Genomic DNA, 22,535 nt, shown 5'->3' on the forward strand with positions numbered 1-22,535 from the left:
TTGTAGTACATTTGGGGTGAAATGTGTCGTTGAAAATTATTTGTTTTAGCAATCTTGTGTACTCTTCGTTGGCCTAGGTTACCAAAAAAGTGCAGTCATCAACGTACTTATTTGCTGCCCTTAAAACGGAGAAGCTGCTTATGAAGGAAAAATTGGAATGCGACGAGGCCGCTGATCCCATAAGTTGAGTTAAATTGGATAAAACATTTTTCCACTCACAATCGGTGGCACTGCAAATAAAGCCACTCGTCATTAGCCTTACGATAAGAATTCCACCCGTGCCTCCATCCTTATCTAAATAAAAGCTGGGAATTTCAAGATGATAAGAAAATTTTATTGCATCTTTCTCGATACATGCATAAGTAGCAACTTACATCCTCTCAACTATAATTTACAATAATACCTTGTGCTATTTTATTCTTACATTTATGAGTGATAGTCTAGCGAATAAATAAGGCATAAAATTTATTTATTTTTATCATTATCCATGTGCTTCCATAGCTTCGATGAAAGCCGACTCTCTTCGAACTTTCTGGTGTGGAATATGTTTCGGTGCATTCCAAGGTTGCACTTGAGTGCTCCCGAAAATGCACCATACGAAATTCCCAATAAGGTATACCCCGCCTGATATGAAGAAGACAATGCGCCATTGATCGGGGTTGTTCTGAAAGGAAAAGTAATTTACTCAGTAGGAGACGATGCAATAAATTTGCTAGGACGATATTCAACGAGTCAAATGTTCCCTACTTACCTCTTCAGTGACAATAAAACCAACTGCCAAAGGGGCAATCAGACCCATGATGTTGGCGAGACCGTTGGTCATGCCCATCAGCGTTCCAGCATGATTAGGTGCCAGATCTATGTGATTAACTTGGTAGCCCAGATAGATTGCACCATTCAGTCCAACAGCCACAACAAGCAATGTTATGGCTAACGAAGTTGTTTCCTTCGTGACATAACCCATTCCAATCAACGCAAGGGCAGGAAGGCCTAAGCCGATCGTATTGAATATCCTTCTACTCACAGCCAATGTTAACACCTTTTTTCTGAGTAAACCGTCGGCAGTAAAGCAAAATACATAGCTCAGGAGCCACATGACAGCATATGGAAGTGCAGATAACAGCGCGTTGCTCTTTATATTCATTCCGAGGATTTTATTCATATATGATGGAATTTCCGTTAAAAGAGTCCAGAATCCCCATATGTGGCAACAATGCACAATGAGAAGTGAATAGAACGGCGGGGAAGAGAGAATCTTCTTCCAAGGAGCAGGATAATGCTTGGGAGTATCATCTGAATGTCCTAGTGAGTCTTCAATGAACTTTCGCTCCTCTGGTGATATAAGTCTACATTCAGCCGGGTTACTCGCTCCAAATATATACCACACTATAGACCACAATATTCCAATTGCTCCAGAAACGTAGAAAATTCCTGGCCATCCCAAAGGGGATGTAGCAATCATACCGCTTACCGCCAGCATTGCAACAGTTCCGAATTGGCAGCCAGAGTAACACAATGTATTTAGTACACCTCGTTCTTCAGTAGGAGACCATTTGGAGAGGAGAGCATGTGTACAAGGGAACAGCACCCCTTGACAGAGGCCCTGAATCAATCGTAGTCCACAAATTAGTTTCCAGCCCCCGACCGATGCGCACCATGGGGTTAGGATTGTGAGTAGAGAGCAAATGAAAATTCCGAAGAAAAGAAACATTTTAGCTCCAAGTCTTTGAGCCAAATGTCCGCCAGGCAACTGTGTGAATATGTAACCCCAGAAGAAACTACTTAAGATGAGTGATTTAGTCTGCTCATTCCAATCGAATTTCTGAAATGTTGATAATTATGTAAGATAAGTGACTACCTATATGTTATGTATCAAGTTGATTCCTTACTTCAAATCCTTCCCTTGCTTCTTTCTCATCCGTCATGGCTACAATAGCCACAGAGTAGTTGACCCTCAGTGCATACGTTACTGTCATTCCACAGAATAATATAAGTATCTGTACATGTCGGATTCCTAGTCCGGGACCTGAAAAAAGATGAAATAAGTCATTGATAGATACCTAATGACAGATGAATAGACGGTTATTGAACGCAGACAAGTAATTTTTTAGGGTTTTATGTAGAACACAACCTTGTCAAATCGCTTTGCTGTCCGCTTGCCTGTTTTGGGCCTCTGCCCGTCTATCTGTCATTCACAAGCACTCTATACAACAAAGTCTACAATTATTAATACAAAATTTATTGGAAATATTGAGATTCTGAAGGGAAGTCAAAGTTTCGGTGATGATTGTATTGGGAGGATAACGAAACCCTAAAAGCGTACACTCATATCCTCAAAAATTACCCAAACGAAAAGTCTCGAAAAATCGCAATGGTGTTCCTTTATAATATTTATGCCTGAAGATACGCCCATGCTGATGTCTGCTCAAATAAATTTTTAATTTAGTTAGTTTAGTTTAATGGGAGGAGTCGCAGCTCCGTGCACTCAGGTCTTTATCGCCTATTCCATGGCTTCTCGCCTACGGCGTTCTCAGAATTCTGCCAATCTGAGGACATTCTCCAGAGGGCGAGAGTGCGTAGGTTCTTAGTTGAAGAAAACCTTACTGAGGTGTCTTCGTCTGAGACCGGGCAGCTGCATATGAAATGTAGGGTCGTCTCGTAGCCTTCCTTACATTGGCTGCATATAGCCCCCACCATTTATTTTTTCCATGTGGAAGTTCAAAGGGCAGTGTCCCGTTAAAAACCCTACTATTGCCTTCATGTGTTTTCCCACTCCTCTTCACAAGGATTTTCGGCTACCGACAAGATTTCAAATTTCACATTTTTTTGAGTGGTTGGGCCAGTTCCACATTCGGATTACCCGAGGATACCCCTGCGCACGATCCATCTTCCAAGGCTGTCGGTAAAGATTATGAGGTCTGTATAGATCATTCTTCTTTTTTGGTGATTACGACAGAGCATGTCTATTCAAAGGCGAATCTGGGAATCGCCGAATGTTCGTCAAGGAATTTCCAGATTGACCCATGACCGTATTATTGGCCGCCTTTCCACGATCCAATGATATCGTTGGCTGCTTTCCATTCCAACTCCAAGTTAATGGCGGATCTTTTGGTCTTCTAGAAACCAAGGCAGGATCTTTATTACCAGTGGCCTTTACAGAGAAGGAAAAACTTTTGGCCGATCAGCCAGCATGTGAAGGATTCAACTCTTTAACGGCGAATCGATCTCATGTCTGCCTGTATTGCCGCGTCACAAATTGTCGCGAATGAAGCATAATTGAAGGCACCTTCGATGTCCATAAATAAACCTAAGGCATACTCTTTTTCGGACATTGTCTTTTCAATTTTTGACGTGAGCTCATGGGCTGCTGTCTCTGTGGATTTGCCCTCCTAGTAGGCGTGTTGCCTATAGTGAAGTAGCCACTTAGAAATGTACGTATTCCTTATGAACCCATCTACTAGATTGGCAGTTCAAGGTCAACGTAAGGAAAATTTGCGCGGCTTGACCCGGCCGAGAAAAGTAAACCGCGGAACAGCTGGACTCGGGGTTGCTTTTGGCATAGCACTCATTGGAAACTGGAAAAGAGTTATTTAATCGAAATTGAGATTACTCGATTGAATTTAAGCAGTCTTCTGGAAAAAAGGGTCATTGTGGATGCATCGAGTGCTTGCTTGCCGGGTAATTAAAACGCCTTGAATATAAGCAGAGGAATGTTGGGGGAAAACCGATTCGAAATTCCTACAAGGATCTGCGGCTAAGGTGCCAGGTGTGGAGTGTGAATCGGTTCCATGGAGATTTCGCGCGGATTGCCAGGAATTTGCATTTGATATTGTCGGCAAGGCCGGCTAATTACATAATTTGTTTTGCGTTCGGTTCCCACCGCGCTCAGTGACGGAACCTGGATTTTTGTAAATCTGGGAATCTATCTGAGTGAAATTATGCGGTGTGTAATGATATGACTGGACCTAGGGGATCAGGTCGATCATCCTGAGTGGCCGATAACGACCTAGAGGGCAAAGCTATCCCAGAAATCTAAACAAATTGGCTAAATTGACCGTGAAGGTCCACCCACAAAGATTGAAGCTCCATCAAAGTGCTCGGTTGACGCGTTCTTGCACGCCTCTGTGCTAGCCAGGCTCGGGAATGTGGGGGGAGGGGGGGTCCTTTGAGCACTTTGATCCCTCACGCTTCATTACTCAAAACAACGTGCCTTTTCCGATGCGTAGGTCCGCACCGGATTTTAAACTCGACCTTAGTACGGATTTCGTGACGGCCTATCGAAGGACAAACAGAACGCGAACTAAAGTTGGAAATTAAAAGAAAAAAAACGGCTCGACCGCGCGCGTGGAGCCGTAAGTCTCCGGACCCGAGTGCCGCGATCAAGGAGGGGAAGATCCGCGATGGTTCACGGTCTCAATGATCGCCTCTTCTACCTCAGATCTGTTTTTTTTTCACAATTCGGACTACTTCAACACGGTAGGCGGACCGAGAGACGAGGGGATTAGTGTTGTGGTGGCATATGAGGTTTGCGACTCCCTTCCCCGAGGGAGCGATTTGTCAAGTTTTTATGTTGCACTGAGCAACAAGGACATTGTGGCTTCATGATATTCGGAGTTCCGCAACCATAGCAAAATCGACGCAACTCCCCCATATAATCCTGCCATTGGTGTTCTAGATCCCCACAGTTCCAACAACCCCTGGGCTGTACCGCTTCGACCTCTGCTTCGAGCATGTCATGGCGACTCGGGCTGCCGCGTACGCCAGAAGGTTCGGTAGCGTCCACTTCCGACAAATGTCGCTTCGGACCCGAAAATTTAGCCAATTGGCGTACGGCCAAGCGGTCTTGTTGATTCTCAAACTTTTCAACCCATTCCCGCAATTCACGAATTGTAGCTAGGTGAATGGGGAAAATAGCCCGCATGATTTCCGGTCTGAGATTGCGCCGTAGAGTCTCCACTATTCAGCCTCTTTAGGCGGTTGCTGGAGTCGGGACACCAAACGTCGGATGTCCTTATAAAACTCATTGAAGGGTTCTCGATCCTTTTGAGTCCGGCTCCGAATCCGTTCCCAAAGATCAATGTCCGGCAAACGATCTCGGAATTGATCTCGGAGAGCGTCCCGCAGATCCGTCCATTGCGCGTCAGGGTTGCCTTGCCGATACTCCCAATACCAGTCTGCCGCTTCTCCAGAGAACAAAGTGTAGGCGAACTCCAAGAGAATAGAAAAGTTCCCCTGCAGAGTCGAATGAGTCAAAGATTCGACTCTGAAAAGGAACTTCTCTATTGGCAGCGATCGCTCAGAGCCGTCATATTTTAAACCCCACGAGTTCACGATGTGAGTTATTTTGTCCGGGGACATCATGCTGCGTAGCCGTCCCGATGAATTGGATGGGAGAGTTAACGGGGGTAATGGCGATGAAAGAGAAACAGGCGCCGGGGGGCGAACCAGTCTCGGAGGATTTTTAAGCGTGGAAGAACGCTGTTCCTCGTCCAGCACCTCCTTTACAAACATACTTAACCGCGACATTAGTCTAGCTTCTAGATATGACACCGACGGCGATTCCGGTGTCACATCATATGGTCCTCTAACTTGAGTCGCCGTGCTAGAAGTTCCCTGTTGGGTGTTGTCTGTCGCTGGATAAGCGGAGTTTTCGCAGGTTGCCGAAATCCAACGCTGCTTTGTTCGTGCCCCTCGATTATGGGTCGACGCCCAGGTCCCGGCTTCTCGTTCATCTCCATTCGGCATTGGGTCACCTTCGTTCTCGGACATTTTGAATGAGAAGAAAAAATAAATAATGACAAAACAAAAAAAAAAACAAATTTATCAGTCAGAAAACACGAAAAATCCCAGCAAAAATAAGGAAAATACTACGAAAAGAAAAACAAGAGCAAAAAAATAATAGCCAAACAAAACCAAAAATGTAGTAAAAATGTACTCTGAGGACTCCCCAAATTTTCACTCCATATTCAACCCCCGCAGAACTCATGGATGACCAAAGAGCCATCCCAACCTCATAATTTTTTTCATCTGTGTGCAGAAAACTTCCACACACAGTGTTTTTCCAAGAAGATCGAGCTGCTCCCCGTCGCAGAATATTAGATAAAAAGAACAAGCAGAAAAAAGGAATCGCGAGAATTCAATCTTCCTCGTCTGGAGTCAGAGAACAAAGTGAAGATGAATCATTGAGGACGGAACGGCACAGCATATAGCCGACTAACTCCGTATTCCATCAAGGATTCATCTCACCCGTCACTTCATCCCTACGAAGAAGAAAGAGTATTTAATTTTCTTCAAATCTGAAACGAAGAGATAGCCGTTTCACATAAAGGTAGGGAAGGACACTCCTCAGAAGCTCGGACGGCAATACCTTTCAGCTTATAGCCGCAAAGGCCCGTAGATCCAGAGGCTTCTGGAAGGCAATCACCTACGAGACGTTAAGTCTCAAGACAAACACAACAAACGACTAGCTCTTATGGTATTCTACCAAGGATAGGGCAGAAAACTCTACCTTACAAGGTGGGAAAGGAAATTAAGGCTTAGGAACACTTGCTTCCGGGGAAAAGGCGTGAAACCTAAAACTAGAAATCTGAAGGCAAGTGTACGTGGAGCCTAGCCGGGAACAATATTGAGAATCTATTGATTCTCTATCCGACACCATCAAACGAAGTTGTGAGCCGGAATAGGCTATCTTCCACTTGATTCAGGAAACCTGCAAATAATAAATTATGCCTGATGTTGGGCCCCACGTTGGGCGCCATTGTAATGATATGAGTGGACTCAGGATGATCGACCTGATCACCTAGGTCCACTCATATCATTAGAGGTGTTTCCAACGATTAATTAATTAAAATAATAAAAACTTGTTCTTTCTTTTTCGTTGGTGTGGATATTTATTCTTGCAAATACCGATATTTCGGGAACCACTTGTTCCCTTCATCAGTGCTAACAAGTTGGATGAAGAGAACAAGTGGTTCCCGAAATATCGGTATTTGCAAGAATAAATATCCACACCAACGAAAAAGAAACAACAAGTTTTTATTATTTTAACTGGGAATCTAGTTGTCTCTGAAGCTGGCATATTGGTGGATATTGCTTTCACTATGAGTTTGAGTCGGGCTCATTGGTAGATGCTTCTTGTGCAGCGACGGACACTCGAGTATATTTTCGCGAATAAATAAAGGTAGACAGTTTCCAATCGATTCGTAACCGAGAATGTCTGAATAGTGAGAAAAAAGAACTAAAAAAGAGCTAAATTGTTCTTTAAATGCCGAATAAAAAATTACCCGTATACCGGCATTTCGAGGACCAATTGTCCTCTTCCTCAGTGAGTTTTAGTTTGACATTTAAAGAACAATTTAGTCCTTTTTTAGTAAGTATTCGTCACTCGATATTGAAACTTAATCCATATTAATACAATAAATAATCAGAGTCACTGTTCACCCCATGGAGTGGCCTTAAATCCATTGTTGTGATTCCAGCCCCTTTTTCGATTACAACATGGTTAGTTTAAGAGATTGTTTGGTCAGGTGATGATAGCCAACTCCTTTTGTGGTTGTCACGATATAGGGGCGGATAACATTTACTGTCATAACTTTGTTGCTGGTGAAACCAATAATACGCTGGCCCTTGTTATTGATGGTTTTATAGATGCTTAACCTTCCAATTTTTCCTCGACGAACTTCTCCTCGTCCAATCACATTTTTAAAATCCTCCAGCGCTATTGGTATAACTAGGCCTAACGAGAGGCGAATGATGAGGCAGCGGTATTTTACAGCATTATATATAGTTTCGGCCTTATATTACCACTTTGCGGTATGAAAATGACTGTTCGCATTGACGGTAGATGGCAATATCTTTGGTTTGAACCTTACATGTGCTAATATTTCACCCGAAAGGCTATATGTCAGCTTTCTAATGCAATTGATCTTATTACTTTATCGTGTCAACAGTTGTGTTTGTACCGTATTGAAAGTTTTTTGGCTGTAAAACGTCATTTGCGAGAAGTGTTACTGCATTATCTTAAGGATGCTGGGAGTCCTGAGTCTGCATCGGCTTGACGGCAGACTGGACAACTTGGGGAGCAACTTTCTTGCTCTCTTGTGGGAGAGGAGAGACAGAGGTGGAGCAGTGTCTGATAAGTTGCCTCTGCTTTGGACGAAACTGTCAGTCAACTTTTTTTTAAAAAAAAAATGGGTGTTTAGCCCAAAAAAGAGGAATCTATGGACCACAAGAGAGGAAGTAAGTTACTTGTGGTCCGGCCTGTCATCAAGTTGATGCCGGCTCAGGACTCCCAGGACCTTCAACAAAAAATTCACTTCGGTCTGGTTTAGGTCTGAACTTACGACGGATTTCACTTCAATATAATTTGCACTCATGTCGTATTTGCAATTATATATAAATGGAGCGATTACCATCTGTTATTACTTTCGGTACGCTGCTCCCAAGGCAGAGGTGAGGCAGCGTCTGATGAGTTGCCTCTGCCTTGGACGAAGCCGTCAGTCAACTTTTTCCAAACAGAAAGCCGATTTCGAAAAATTGAAGGGCATTCTTCTATGTCAAGTTATAAGTTGTCTAAATCAATTTCAAGATAAACAAGGCAATGAATGTATTTGTAACTATGTATGTTCCCCGCCAATTGAAAGTAGTTGTTATTCTACAGTGAAGTACTTATAATCAGCGAAAATATACATAACATTATCTCTTCCACATTTTTTCGATAATCTTCGCAGTCGCAGATAGTACATAGTTAATACGATAGTAATAAGTAACATTTATAAATAGTCGAATATAACTCTCGGAAAATGCACAATAAGATAACGAAGCCAAGAGAAGATTTGATTGGGAATTACAAATTAAATTCCAAAAAATTTTAATCTTGAGCCCGAGGAGAATCCCCTCCCCCCTTCCACCCTCCCTTTTGTAAAGCCTGTCGGGGAGACTTCAAATTAATGTGAAACATTTACTAACCAACTTATTTTGTGCACACCAACGAGATAGAGTATCGAGGTTTGGTTATGGGTGGTTAAGTTCTGCAGGCAAGTTAGTTAATTACTTAATTAAAGTTGAAGTACGCTCAAGGAGCCAACCGTAATTTCAGAGTTGAATACGGAAAGCCCACATTGCATATTTAAAAAGTATGAAAAGGCTGATGACGTCCTGGAGAAGAGCAAAAGAGCCGGTCTACGTTGGAAGAAGCTCACCACAGAGATTCTTGGTTTCATTGAAAGTGTGTATGAAGAGAATCCTGATGGACAGTGCTGCAAATGAAGAAAGCTATTTCATCGGATTATATACATTTAAGTAAATCGACGGTTCAGAATGGCCGAAGGAAATTGGGAATAACCCTTAAAAAAGCGACTGCCTAGGTTGATAGAATGAACGAATGTTTCACCGACTAAGACTCAACAGGAGGAAGGAAATTGTGATGCAGTCCGCTTCAAAGAAATCTTGGCAGGACTGCAAGAAAAAATGGAAAACACCAACGGCGCTGTCAAGTTATGGAGAAAATGACAGAACTCGGGTTTAAGTATCTCCCCCCGTACTGCTGAAATGGAAAATTCTGAATTGTGTAAAAGTCTGAAGTCAGTTTCGAAAAATCTGAAATTGTTTGGAAAATTCGGAATTTGATTTGGAAAATTCTAAATCAGACTTGAAAAACCTATAGACGACAAACTAAGTTTCTTGAGGATATGATCAACGGAGTTAAAAGTTTTGAGAAAAAGTATAAATCTTAGTCTGACTTTAAGAAACTAGTTATTGTCGAGCGCCCCCCTTGAAACCTATGCTACTGCCATAGGATACGTGGGTCCTTCGAATTGTCTGGGAAAACACCTTCTTCTTCTTCTTTTTCTTCAGCATTTGTCCCGTTCATAAGCGGGGTTGGCTCGTCGTGATCGGTTTCGCCATTTGGCTCTATCGAATGCCTGATCTGGGTGCAATCTTGAGGCTTTCAAATCCCCATCCAGCGTATCAAGCCACCGTTGCTTAGATCGGCCTTTTGGTCGATTACCATCGACTTCGATGTTCAGACCAATCTTGGCAAGTGAATTCTCGTTTGCACGAATTGCGTGACCATACCATCGAAGACGCCTCTCTCGCAACTTTTCCACGATCGGTGCAACCCCATAACGATCGCGGTTATCCTCATTTCGGATGTGATCTAAACGTGTGACGCCACTAGTCCAACGTAGCATCTTCGTCTCCATTACCGCAAGACGCCGTTCATTGTCTTTTATGGTCGGTCAACACTCAGAACCATAGAGAGCGACTAGACGAACGACATTGCTGTAAATTTTAGATTTGAGACGTTCGTTGATACGTCGATCACAAAGGACACCAGTTGTGGAACGCCACTTCATCCAGGTTGCGTTAATGCGTGAAGTGGGAAAACACCTTCAGGAAGGAAAATATGCTGTTTACGTTTCTTTGAAAAGGAAGACCACCAGGATCAGCAACGCCAATAATATCAAGATTGTCGATGAGAAATTCGACAATGGTAGGAGACGGCGCGATGATTGAGGGGGTAGAATGTCGGCCTTCCAATCTCGCTGCTCTGGGTTCGCATCTATTCGTCATGGTTGTTTGCTGTGCTCACTTGCACGGTGTTAAGTGTGATGATAGTGAGACTGAAGCACAATCTGACTATGTGTGGATGTCCCACACTCCACCAAAGAACGAAAAGGAAATACTAAAGAGACAGAAAAGGAATAGAAGAGGTATTGAGTAAAAATCTATCAAATTTATCGGAAGAGGGTATGAAGGTGGGGTGGTTGTCAAAACTGGTGAGGAGTAATTTTGAAGAAGCTCACATGAAGAATTGGGGAGACTGAAACACAATTATCGGATTTTATGTTGGCTACGTTGGCTAGCGGGAAGTTCTGACACCAGACCAGATGGTTGTAAATTCAAGTCGCTCAAAAGGGCCTTCAAGTTTTTTGTGGACGAAAGTAGGACGCTGAAATTGGTAAGATCAATTGCACTGTGCACTGCACTGTGTGACAAGATTTTAGTCGAGACCGATGTTTCGGTCGTAAAGCATAAATCAAACAGGGTATCAACGGAGCTTATGACTGAAGATGGGAACAAAGCATGGAAGCAGGGAAGAAAGGCAGGTGAGGAATATTAGGAAAAACTAGACTGAGGAGGCGGATATTATGATTGTCATGGACGTTACATTGTAAGGGAGTGCAGTAATTCATGAACGTCATTGGGTGAAGACCAGTGAACCAGTAGACATCGTCCATTCAATTGAGGAGAAATCGAAGTTCCCATAGAGAGGGTATCCAGCAGCATATCAAAACATTTTTCTATTAGAGAAATCGGACAAGAGGATGGAAAATAAACACAGGAAATATTTAAAGATGAAATACAAATGATTGCCTCATAGGGCAGGTACTTAACAAGGTGATAGGGACAACAGGAACATGCTGTTTTACGGCAACTAAAACACCTCAACGCATCACTTTGGCTGAAATTTACATAGGCGATAAGGCAAAGAGGGTGTCATATTCATTCGTATTACTTTTGCTAAATAGTGAATTGTTATTTTAAATGCATAACTTGGTGTGTGTAGAATTTGTACCCACTAAAAACCACCTGCGGTCTCTTCAACCCCAGCCATCCAGGACCACCATTTAGTCATTACTTTGTGGGTTGAATTTGTCTTTAGACATATGTGCTTCTGCTCCCTTTTGCTTTCCTTCTTCTTTCTTCCTTCAGCAACTTCCGCTATATTTTTACGATTGCCAAGAAAACCAAAACCAAGCCAGTTCTCCTGCGATCTTAGCATCTTCGGAACTATATTCACTGGGCTCATGCTCCTGCCCACGGTTGGTTCAGATTCCTCCTCTCCAGTGAAACATCACATGGTCTGGATCCTTTGTCACGGCATCTAGGACAATTCACTGGATCATGTAACCTAAAGAGGTGCGGATACTACCTGTAGAAACCATGGCGCCTCGTGACGAACTGGGTAATGCGGTAGTTGGTCTTGACATGTTTCCTCTTTGGGAACGAGCCTGTGTGTCCACCAAACTTTTGCAGACTCGTCCTATATGTGTTGTCAGGGGTCATTCGACTCTGACCATGTCGCATATCTGGGTTCCTGGTATCCCTCCATACGTTTTGTATGCGACTAAGATCATGCTCGTCGCTGCCAGTACTGCATCATCTGGTGTGTTCTAAAAGCGCTGCATACCCTCAAACCAGTAAATTTTCACCTACTTTTGTCTCTGAGAATTTGCAAGCGCATTTGCCCACACAGGTGACGCGTAAGCAGAATGGATCGCACCACTCACAGCGTTTCAGCCCGCGTATATTATAACTTTTACCGTGTTCTACTTTTAAACGTTCGTTATTAAGACCGCTTTTATCGTCCGTCAAGTCAAGGTCAGCCCGGTGATCTCACTGTCTTCCTCGCGTAGACCTTCACATCGCCTGGGTGCTGTGCTGAAACAACTGCAGCCAGATCATATGAAAAGCTAACAATCGTTGCTTCATCTAGGACGGAAAGAGGAAGCATCCTAATATACATGATGTTCCACAGCAGAGCACCCAGTACCGTGCCCTGTGGTACCCCCATTGTGGTAATATTCTGTTTGAAGCCCTCATCCATCCCGCATCAAAGCGTCTCCTCTGAGAGGTAATTTTGGAGCAGAAAAGCTGTTTCTAAAAAAAATGGTTTACGGGTGGAAGGTATTACAAAGGGTCATCGTTAAGGAGCATAACCATCTCAAAGGTACCAATATATTTTTTGCCAACATTCTAGGCGATGTTTTTAATTAAGGGATGCGGCTAAGTCATCCAAGCTCTTACATGTTTTCTTGGTAATTTAATCAGCCAACTGTTAGTCGCTCATGCTAACATGGAAGACATCCGAAGAAAATCAGTTAGAATTAGGAAAACAGAAAAAAAAAGCTAATGTTCAGTTTGAGAAGGTGAGCCTCGGTCCAAACTAATTGAAATGCCTTCCTCCTATCTAGGTGACTTTGAAAATGCGATTGTAATAATGGTGGTCAAAGGGTAGTATAGGTCCCAGGGCGAAACGTGGATTGGTACCCACGATGGAACATAAAACCTGGGAAATGCCTGCTCAAACAATACCAACAGCTCTACTACTATACCCTATCTCCACCTCCACGTGGTGACCGCTGGGAGCTCTTTCATAACGAAAAGCTGCAGACGGAGAAGGATGAAGGCGAGTCTCCCGCGCCTAAAAACGGGACAAACTGTACCAACTGGTCCTCCAGGTTGGGGGTTGGGTAGGGCTGACAACCCTACACGGAAAACCGATGTTACGAAGCCACAACAGGAGCCTCGGACAGGACGGACTTTAAAACGACGGACCCGGCAATGACAACAGATCAACTATTTGCGCATTTTCCCATGGAACGTGCGCTCCCTGTACAGAGATGAAGCTGATGAGCAGCTAGCCGATACCCTGTCCCAATATAGGGCTGATATAACAGCGTTGCAAGAGATGCGATGGACAGGGACCGGTTTCCTGGAGAAGAGCCGCTACACCATATATTATAGTGGTCATCCAGTAAACCATGTGCTCGGAGTAGGTTTCTTAGTCAGCCAAAAAATGAAACCTGCTGTTATCGACTTTGAAAACATAAACGAACGGCTATGCACTCTGCGCTTGCGAGGCAAGTTTAGAAATATAAGCCTCATTAACGATCACATCCCTACAGAGGAGACTGCAGAGTCGGAGAGGGATACCTTCTACAAGGCAGTAGAACGAACCCTCGAAGCCTATCCCAGATATGATATCAAAATCATACTTGGGGATTTTAACAGCCAAGTAGGGAAGGAGCCCGTATTCAGGCGATACGTTGACTCCCATAGCTTACACGACAAAACAAATGATAACGGACTGTGGATTATTCAATTAGCAGGGTCACACGAAATGGTTATTGGAAGTATCTGGTTTGCGCGGAAAGCGGTCCACAAACATACATGGGCCTCTCCAGACGGGACCACTTTCAACCAAATTGACCACGTGTTGATCGAACGCCGCCACCTCTCAGCCTTGATCAATGTCAGAACATATAGGGGGGCCAATATAGACTCGGATCACTATCTCGTTGGCATGGTGCTCCGAGCTCGAATAAAAATACCACCCAGAATCCCCTCTGACAATCAGGTGAGAGTGAACAATGAAGCCATCCACAACACAACCCCCCGCGACACGTATAAGAGAGAAATGGATGTCGCAATAACCGCAGTCAACAAAGGACCTGGAGATGAAGCATCAACAAATGATCTTCACAATCACCTGAAGAACGTTATCATGGATGCGGCCACAAGTATACTTGGCCCTAGCCGCAAAAGAAGTCGGAATGGCTGGTTTGACGGTGAATGTAAGTTAGCAACGGAACGGAAGAATGCCGCATACCGAGTAATGTTGCATTCTCAAAGAACACGGACACGCGCAGAGACTTATCACCAACTCCGGCGAGCGGAGAATGGACTTCACAGACGGAAAAAGGAAGCCTGGGAGAACCAACGAGCCTGTGAACTGGAAAAGTACAGGGAGCAACCGCACCAGGTGCGGAAGTTTTACCAACAAGTCAGCAGGATGAAGCCTTATACATCTCGATGCTCATCCTGCCGAGACAAAGAGGGAAATCTGATTTCCGACAGAATGGGCATATTAGAGCGATGGGTTGAGTACTTTGATGAGCTACTGAATAACCAGAATATCGGCGAGTTGGAGGTCCCGCCAACTGAAGACGACGGACAAATACTGCCACCCCCAAGTATAGGAGAAACAATCCGTGCAATTCATCGGCTAAAAAATCATAAGTCTCCAGGAGCCGATGGAATTACAGCCGAATTGGTTAAATATGGAGGCGACCAGTTACACCAAGTGGTTCATCAACAGCGAATCAATGCTTGACGATTGGCAACGAGGCATTATCTGTCTCATACATAAAAAGGGAGATATCACACAGTGCAGCAATTATAGAGGTATCACGTTGCTGAGTACCATCTATAAGATATTCTCCACTATCTTGCTAGGCCGGATAGCCCCATACGCCCAGAACGTCATTGGCCCATACCAAAGAGGCTTCACTCCAGGCAAATCAGCAACAGATCAGATTTTCCCTCTGCGGCAAGCGATGTTGGAATATGGGCAACAGTTATACCATCTGTTCATCGACTTTAAAGCCGCCTATGATAGCATAGCCAGGGTAAAACTGTACACGGCCATGAGAGAACGGTATCCCGACGAAATTAATAAGACTGACTAGGCTGACCCTGAGCAATGTGCGAGGCCAGATAAAAGCAGCAGGATCACTCTCAAGACCATTCGACATCAACAACGGTCTACGACAAGGGGATGCCCTATCATGCGTCCTCTTTAACCTGGGCCCTCGAGAAAATGATCCGTGATGCTGATGTAAATGCAAGAGGTACGATCCTCTTCAAGTCCACCCAACTACTGGCCTATGCTGACGATATCGACATCATGGGAAGAACCACCCGAGAAGGCGGATCAACCAACAACGTCAAACCGCACTGGTCAAACACGAAGAAGAATCAGGATAGGAGAATACAACTTTGAGACCGTTGACAATTTCTCCTATCTAGGGTCGAAAGTCACAACCGATAACAGCTACGAAGATGAAATCCGCGCACGGTTGTTGTCAGGCAACAGAGCCTATTTCAACTTACAAAAACTGTTCCGCTTGAAACGTCTCACCATAGGGTCAAAGCTCTTACTGTACAAGACTATGATCTTGCCAGTCCTCCTGTGTTCCTCGGAAACGTGGGTTCGAGAGAAGAATGCTCCGAGGAATTTTTGGGCCCCTATATGAGGGTGGACGATTCCGTAGGCAACACAATGACGAAATCTATGAGCGATACCATGACCGTCCGGTTGTGGATAAAATCCGGCTGAATAGGCTACGGTGGGCGGGTCACTTAATCCGTATGGATGAAGATGATCCCACCCGGAAAGTCTATAAGGGCAATATCTATGGTAGAAAAAGAAGACGAGGCAGACCCTGCCTAAGATGGAGCGATGGCGTAGGCCAGGACGCCAGACAGCTTTTAGGGATATCGAATTGGTGGACCTCGGCGCAAAACCGGGATATCTGGAGTTCCTTATTAAGGCAGGCCTAGACCGGATACCGGTTGTTGCGCCGTTGATGATGATGATTGTAATAAGAAGTTAAAATGCCAAATTGCGAATTGTCGAGGCCCAACTGTCTTTCGTCCTTACAAGCACATTGAAAAACTATATTTGAAAACTGTCAATACCTTTTTTTTCAAATACGAGTATGTCGATGAGAACTCATTCAAAATACAAAATATTCTATCATGTCTCACAATGATAGCAAAAGGACTCGCTGGTACTGTCCAAGATCCTAGATTAACACACAAATTGCTGTCGTTAGATTATCTAGAACTATTAAGGGTCTTATCTGTCGAAAGTAGTTGTCAGGACATCGCTTTTCTAGCGCCTGAATTGAAATCTGCTTGCACAAATCGTCTACTGAAGATGAAGTTCTGCCAAGGATACTTGAATTTGTCTTCTTCCTGAAGAAGTTGTTCATGTTAAAGATACTGAACTATCTATGTAATTCAGAAACTGTAGTTCAGTTTGCGTGGGGTGTCACCGGGAGCTCAGACTTTCTCATTTAATTTCAAATATTAGGTCGCGATATTTTAGGCTGAAAACCATATGACACTTCCAGATACTTTTTTACAAGGGTATTGACAACAAATCTTTCAAACAATTTTCGTCGGTCTAATCAACTTTTTCGCACTAGCATCGAACTAATTGTCAAGATACCTTTTTCGACATCTTCGAATCGTCTATTTTTCACCATTTTTACACAATGTTTTTTCCTTAGTAGTTCAACGTTTTGTTCTAATCACGCCTGAAAATCTCCTTCCAAGCTGGAACATTTACAATTTACACTCGTGGATTTTACTAAACCGTTACAGATTGCGGACAGAAATTATAGATATAACTGGGGTGAGTCTCTAAAACGTACTGAATTCATCAACATTATGATAGTACAGCCTAGACGAGATTGCAAGTAATTTCTTCATATCACGTATCAATTTTTCCACTCATCACTGATCAAATATAGAAAATTGAGTGAGGAACGTCGTCCTGTGAGTGATGAATGTCTCCGGGAGCTGTTTACTAAGCTATAAAGATGCGAGGCGACATACTAGGGTTATCTTGCGCGAACAGATTTATGATAATAATTTGCGTATGCTCAAGTTTTCCGTTACCGCCTGTAAGTCGATAACGCGGATAAACCGAGTTCAAATCATGGCGTGGAAAAGAAAACAATTTACGGACAGAATTACTGATTCCACTACTTTATCTTAAGATTTAATTTTACAGATAATTGTTGGTCGAGTGTGCAACTGTTTCAAAGACTTTGTGTGGATGGCAAACAAAAGCTGGTCATGATGAAATATAGTCCGTTCAGATTTGTTGACTGCTTTATCTATGCAATGCTGTTCACGTTTTTCGCTATTTTCGGTGGATGCAAGAGGACAAATTCCGGCTTTGGTGGGCTGGGCTTAAATGATACTCGTGTATCTGATAATCAGGTGAATTGCTGTATGACATTTAATTTAGCAGCTTTTGTTTAGAATAATGACCGGGAATACTTGAGTTGACTACTGTCAACCATGCGGGAAAGTTATACCTTGTTTGACGACGGTTGATCATCCGGGGCCACTCCAACCTAATAGACGGAGAGGTGAACACAAAGAGACAGTTTGGAGGTTTACTGGAAGACAAATGCCGCCCTGTCAATATTTTGACAAAGAAAAACTGATTGGATTTTTTTAAACAGACATCAAACAACAATTAATAAATATATGTCAAAAGTCCAAGTGGGAAACACAGAGTTGTTAAAAATTGCAAAAAAAATCGTTAAATTTACATACCAATCTTCTCATCAGGTTGTTCACCAAAGAGTAAAATTGCAGAGATCACAAGGATTCGACATGGGCAGTATTTCATTCGCCTTTTCCGAGATTAATTTGACAAGAGAATGCATTCAATAATATATAATATTGCCTCATTTTTCCATTTTAATGCCCCTTAGCTTTCCCAATTACCCCTCTCAATCTCATAATTCGCATCCCGACATTTATATCCAACATCTAACATTTAAAATAATCGATTTTATTTCTTTAGAAAAAAACCTAACAACTGGTCACTTTCCCCTAAACCCTAAAATCCATGTTTATTTGAACAATTCCTAATTTTATTAATTAATCATTTTCCAATGGTTGAAACAAAAATTTACCGAACAAATCGTTCGTTGACGCACATGAACTTGCTCATATTACCGATTGCCCATATTAACTATTATTGGATGCAGTCAATGCGGTTGGAATATGTTGGGACGAATACGCAGACTGATTGTAATGCAATTCTAATTGTTGTAGTTTTTGCTTTTGCTGCGCCGACTTTGAATTTTGAAGTTCAATGTCGTGGTGAGGAAAAGTGGGAATCAGCGGCATCGGGACCGGCTGATGAGTTGGCAACTGATCAGCTGAACGCAGGTTAGGAGGTGGTTTTTGTCCGTTGAGAAGTGAGTTTTCTCTGTTCGGTGTCAGGAGTTTGGAAATTAGAATATCTAAAAAGTTATTCCCAAGTCAAAAGATCTTAAAAGTGAATCGCGGGTGAGATCTAAAATGAGTTTTCTCTGTTCGGTGATAGGAAATTGGATGTCAGAAGATCTTAAAAGTTTCCTTTTTTGAAGATGGAAAGCAGGCAGAGTCTAAGGGATTTCTGGGTTAGCTTTTTTGGAGGACCAAGTTGCTGTCGGCTACCAATTAGTGCTTAAACCTTCATCCAAACCAGAGGAATCATCAATAATATCCTGACCAGTGCTTTCAAGATCTGTGTGGTGGATAGGATTTTTTATGGTGCGCTGAGAAACCATTATTAGACATCCGTCTAGAAAGTGATATGTAGGCTGCAATATATCAATTCTTAATAGTAAATCAATGTGGAACAGGACCTATATTTTATTTTATTTAGTAGCCCCTTGAGAACCATGCCTTTTAGACCTATTAAGGAGATGGAGACTGCATTCGCTAAGCAAAGAGCTCCCTAGCACACAACCACCCGTTCGACAAATGCAAATCGACAAATGGCTGCCAAAAACAATTAACGTGTTCACGTTGTATACATTCAACGCCCTTATGTTATTTTTCCCCGAGAGATGCGATTTCAGCACCAGCTTCACACGTCGCAGGAATTCGAACAGCAGAGCATCCTTTAAATAAATAACTCGAGCATGGGTTCCTTGCAGATTTCCCAGGTGCTTGTAGAAGTCAGTTTCGGTCACAGCTGAGAGACATGGAGGTCACCAATGCTATTCCTGGCATGCGGCTCGTGATGAACTTCGCAAATGGCTTGGATTCAACACTTGTCTAATCCAGGTCCTTCCGAATATCACGGCTGAACATGTCCACTATTCGTAACAGACTTCTAAGATGGTCAGTACCAGCATACAACTTGACGTCATCTAAATATATCAAGTGCGCCAGCTCGCACTTAGCACGTAGGCCATACTTTATTGCAAAACCATACCCTCTAGCATCATTCAATAGCCATGAAAGGGGGTTCAGTGCCATGCAAAGCCAAAAGGGACTCAAAGAATCCTCCTGGAAGATGTCCCTCCGTATATGGGTAGGCTCTGAGGTATTCGTTCCCTCAGATGAAGGCACTGATAAAGTGGTATGACACCCTTCCATGACTGTCGCCAAAAACTTTATTAGTTTCGGATCAATGCAATACAGATGTAGGACCTTGCCTTGGAATAGTCGGTATAGCAACTAAAGAGGTTTTTTTGGCCTCTAGTTGCTTCTCCTACAACTAGCGAGTCAATGGGGTTGTACCGATCGTGGAAAAGTTGCCAGAGAGGCGTCTTCAACGGTATGATCACGCAATTCGTGCGAACAAGAATTCACTTGCCAAGATTGGTCTGAACATCGAAGTCGATGGTAAGCGGCCAAAAGGCAGACCTATTACGTGCTACATAGTAAGAAATACACAAAACCTTTTGTAGCTGAAGCGTCCAGCTTCCGGTTTCCCGACTTGTTTGTATTTGTTGTATGTTGTCTTCTTCACATTTGTTAATATTATTGAACTCATAGTGTGAAGCGTGGCTTGATACGCTAGATGGGGTTTTGAAAGCCTCGAGATTGTACCCAGATCAGGCTTTCGATAGAGCCAAATGGCGAAACCGAACACAACGAGCCGACCCCGCTTGTGAACTGGACAAAGGTTGAAGAAAAAGAAAAGAAGAAGAATGAGGTGCTGATCTGAATCAGTCTAGCAATGTTCTGCTTTAGTAAATCTCACCCACGTTCCAGACAAATTTTCCATGGTGGATCTCTACGAGCACTCAAACCAATAACGCGAAAGCGAATCTTCAGGCCATGCAATCTCACAGGGGTAACTGCGCCACCATATGCAAGTGATTGTAGTTGCAACAACGATATATCAGCACACAACCGAGATACAATCTCATCATTGATTTGAGATAAAATTCTCGGAGTTGCTGGAGATGCATAGAGCCTGGCAATACCTGGTCTATGCAAAGGATCCACTTCCGAGAATTCTATACACGGTCTTTGGAATTCGTCCCGAACCCCGGCCGAAACCTCAGCTGGACGGTGGAGGAGAGAGTTTCGGCAAGTACTGAAACTGTTGCCAGCAGTGCGGCGTGGTGTTGCCGTTTCTCCTCCCATCGACCCTTGGTTACCAGTTTCCGCGATGACCTCAAGCGGAACGTGATGCTCGTCGGCGACGGGATCGGCTCGACATTCGATAACTGCTACCGCCACTTGTATTCCACTAATACGTAATACGGTGACATTAGGTGATGTTGTCATGTTTGGTAATTATTGGAACGCGCTCGATGATGGTGATGTGATATTACACTTTAATGTGATATCACGTCTGTGATACATCACCCGCCCACCCCTTTCTTTCTAACTATAAGAAAAAACCTTTTCATATTGAGTCTTAAATTTTATATTTATATGACTATATACGCATATACTGAATAAATTATACATCACACCCGTTACTATAATGCAACAGGTACAATTGCTAAAGTTTTATTTTATGTTCACTACACTGGCTTTTCAGGATCCACCATTGTGTAGCCATTTTCTTCTCTCCTGTTAGTGCTTTGCGGTGTATTCCAAGGCTGTACTTTTGTTTTCCCGAAAATGCACCACAGAAGATTGCCTGCAAAATAAGCTCCAGCCGATATGAAGAACACAATCCTCCATTGTGCGGGATCTCGCTGTGAAGGATCGGAAAATTTGAATTAAAATAAAGTAGGATTAAAATAAAGGAATAAAAAGTGGTTAAAGTATATTTAAATTTGTTGGTTCCCAAAATGAATTAAGGTAGGTTTTTGATTTGATTCCATGCATAATTGGATAACGAAGAAAAGAATATATATTTTCGAAGCTATAGTTTTTATATTTCCAAAGAGCAAGTGGGGAACGGGTGATAAACCTTTTTAATTTAAAGAAAATCTAGTTAGAAATGAAATGAAATTCGTATCGGTACATACAAAAATGTCGTTACCGCGTTACCTATAGCAACAATGCCCAAGTGGCAACACCTTCGCGTCTCCCATCCACTTAAAGCACACCAGCATCGAGCCATCCGATTACTAACCGTCCGTCCGTGTCCTTCGCAGACTTCGTACGAAGTGGTACCACTCCACCAACTCAATAGGCGTCATTAATGTATCCAATCCGGATTCTTGCATATGTTCAACGCGATGGTTAGTATTTCCATCAATGGAAGTTAGGATCATCGAGTTGAACATCAACTCCATCATCGTCCACAGACACGAGTTCGGGGTATTCCATGATGTGTTCCTATGCGAAACCAGGTTGCACGATAAGTACAAACCTAATTTTTCCAAACTCAACCACAATCCAATCCCCGCTCCATCGGCGATGGTACATCCATCCTTATCGCTGAGAAATTCCTGTCCTACCAGTACTTCCCACACGTCAACCGCTTCAAATCAACCGAAGTTACACTCATTTCTATTGAAATCCAATCATCCTCTGTCTTCGTTGCTGCCGTCTTCTTCTTCCATTTCCAACGGATTTAATCCTTTTGCGTGTCCCAATCAAGAACACAAGGTAAAGCCTGATACCTAATAATAGGTGGAGATCTCAACGTCACGTACCAGTCTTGGTTTGATGCACGGTCGAACCAAAATGGGGAAAGACTCCACCGTGTCCTAATAATCGCCCATGCAAACATAAACCTCTTCCACTTTAGCCCAGCCCTTCCCACCTTGCTTAAAGGTTAATATCACTCATATCTGGATCACTTTAGCAGGTTAGCAGTAACATTACTGTAAATCCCCCCTGCATTAGCGACCACGATGCTGTAATCCTCGGTATTAAACTTCCTGGAATAGCTATTCGTCCCGTCCTACCATCAGTTTCGGATTACCAGAAGGCGAACTGCAAGCTCATTAACCGGATCCTTAGGCCCA

At 43.2% G+C, this 22,535-nt stretch overlaps 3 protein-coding genes across 5 annotated transcripts in view; 1 reads left to right on the top strand and 2 right to left on the bottom strand.

Moving 5' to 3' along the window:
* Nucleotides 1-312: 312 nt before the first annotated feature.
* Nucleotides 313-17,191, bottom strand: LOC119653168 (putative inorganic phosphate cotransporter). Its single transcript, XM_038057714.1, has 4 exons — nt 16,805-17,191; nt 1,890-2,026; nt 752-1,822; nt 313-664 (listed from the first exon to the last, which is right to left on the bottom strand). The coding sequence occupies exons 1-4, from the start codon at nt 16,839-16,841 to the stop codon at nt 482-484; spliced, it is 1,428 nt and encodes a 475-aa protein (XP_037913642.1). The 5' UTR covers nt 16,842-17,191; the 3' UTR covers nt 313-481.
* LOC119653186 lies at nt 16,849-21,349 on the top strand. 2 transcript variants are annotated; one of them, XM_038057743.1, is made up of 4 exons: nt 16,903-17,054; nt 17,109-17,261; nt 17,372-17,583; nt 21,152-21,349. In XM_038057743.1, the coding sequence occupies exons 2-4, from the start codon at nt 17,141-17,143 to the stop codon at nt 21,188-21,190; spliced, it is 372 nt and encodes a 123-aa protein (XP_037913671.1). In that variant the 5' UTR covers nt 16,903-17,054; nt 17,109-17,140; the 3' UTR covers nt 21,191-21,349. The 2 variants fall into 2 exon arrangements, 1 of the variants encoding a protein (XP_037913671.1); XR_005249646.1 differs by lacking the exon at nt 17,109-17,261 and having other exon boundaries at nt 16,849-16,990.
* Nucleotides 21,017-22,535, bottom strand: part of LOC119653175 (putative inorganic phosphate cotransporter) — a 40,530-nt gene continuing 39,011 nt past the window's right edge. For both annotated transcript variants that reach the window (XM_038057726.1, XM_038057733.1), the window contains one exon: nt 21,017-21,311. In XM_038057726.1, coding sequence (XP_037913654.1) covers nt 21,135-21,311 — 177 coding nt within the window. In that variant the 3' untranslated portion in view covers nt 21,017-21,134. The remainder of the gene's footprint in view (nt 21,312-22,535) is intronic.

The sequence above is a fragment of the Hermetia illucens genome, chromosome 1 (assembly GCF_905115235.1).
Source record: "Hermetia illucens chromosome 1, iHerIll2.2.curated.20191125, whole genome shotgun sequence".
Taxonomy (NCBI): Eukaryota; Metazoa; Arthropoda; class Insecta; order Diptera; family Stratiomyidae; genus Hermetia; species Hermetia illucens.

What these genes read in the sequence shown, in the direction of transcription:
- LOC119653168 (XM_038057714.1), bottom strand. Translation starts at nt 16,841, where the DNA reads ATGGTGAAAAATAGACGATTCGAAGATGTCGAAAAAG. An exon ending in ATTCGAAGATGTCGAAAAAG is followed by an intron (nt 2,027 to 16,804) that starts GTATCTTGACAA and finishes ATCTTTTTTCAG; the next exon opens with GTCCCGGACTAGGAATCCGA. An exon ending in AAGCAAGGGAAGGATTTGAA is followed by an intron (nt 1,823 to 1,889) that starts GTAAGGAATCAA and finishes TCAACATTTCAG; the next exon opens with AAATTCGATTGGAATGAGCA.
- LOC119653186 (XM_038057743.1), top strand. Translation starts at nt 17,141, where the DNA reads ATGAATGTCTCCGGGAGCTGTTTACTAAGCTATAAAGATGCGAGGCGA. An exon ending in CAAGTTTTCCGTTACCGCCT is followed by an intron (nt 17,262 to 17,371) that starts GTAAGTCGATAA and finishes TTAATTTTACAG; the next exon opens with ATAATTGTTGGTCGAGTGTG. An exon ending in CTCGTGTATCTGATAATCAG is followed by an intron (nt 17,584 to 21,151) that starts GTGAATTGCTGT and finishes CTGGCTTTTCAG; the next exon opens with GATCCACCATTGTGTAGCCA.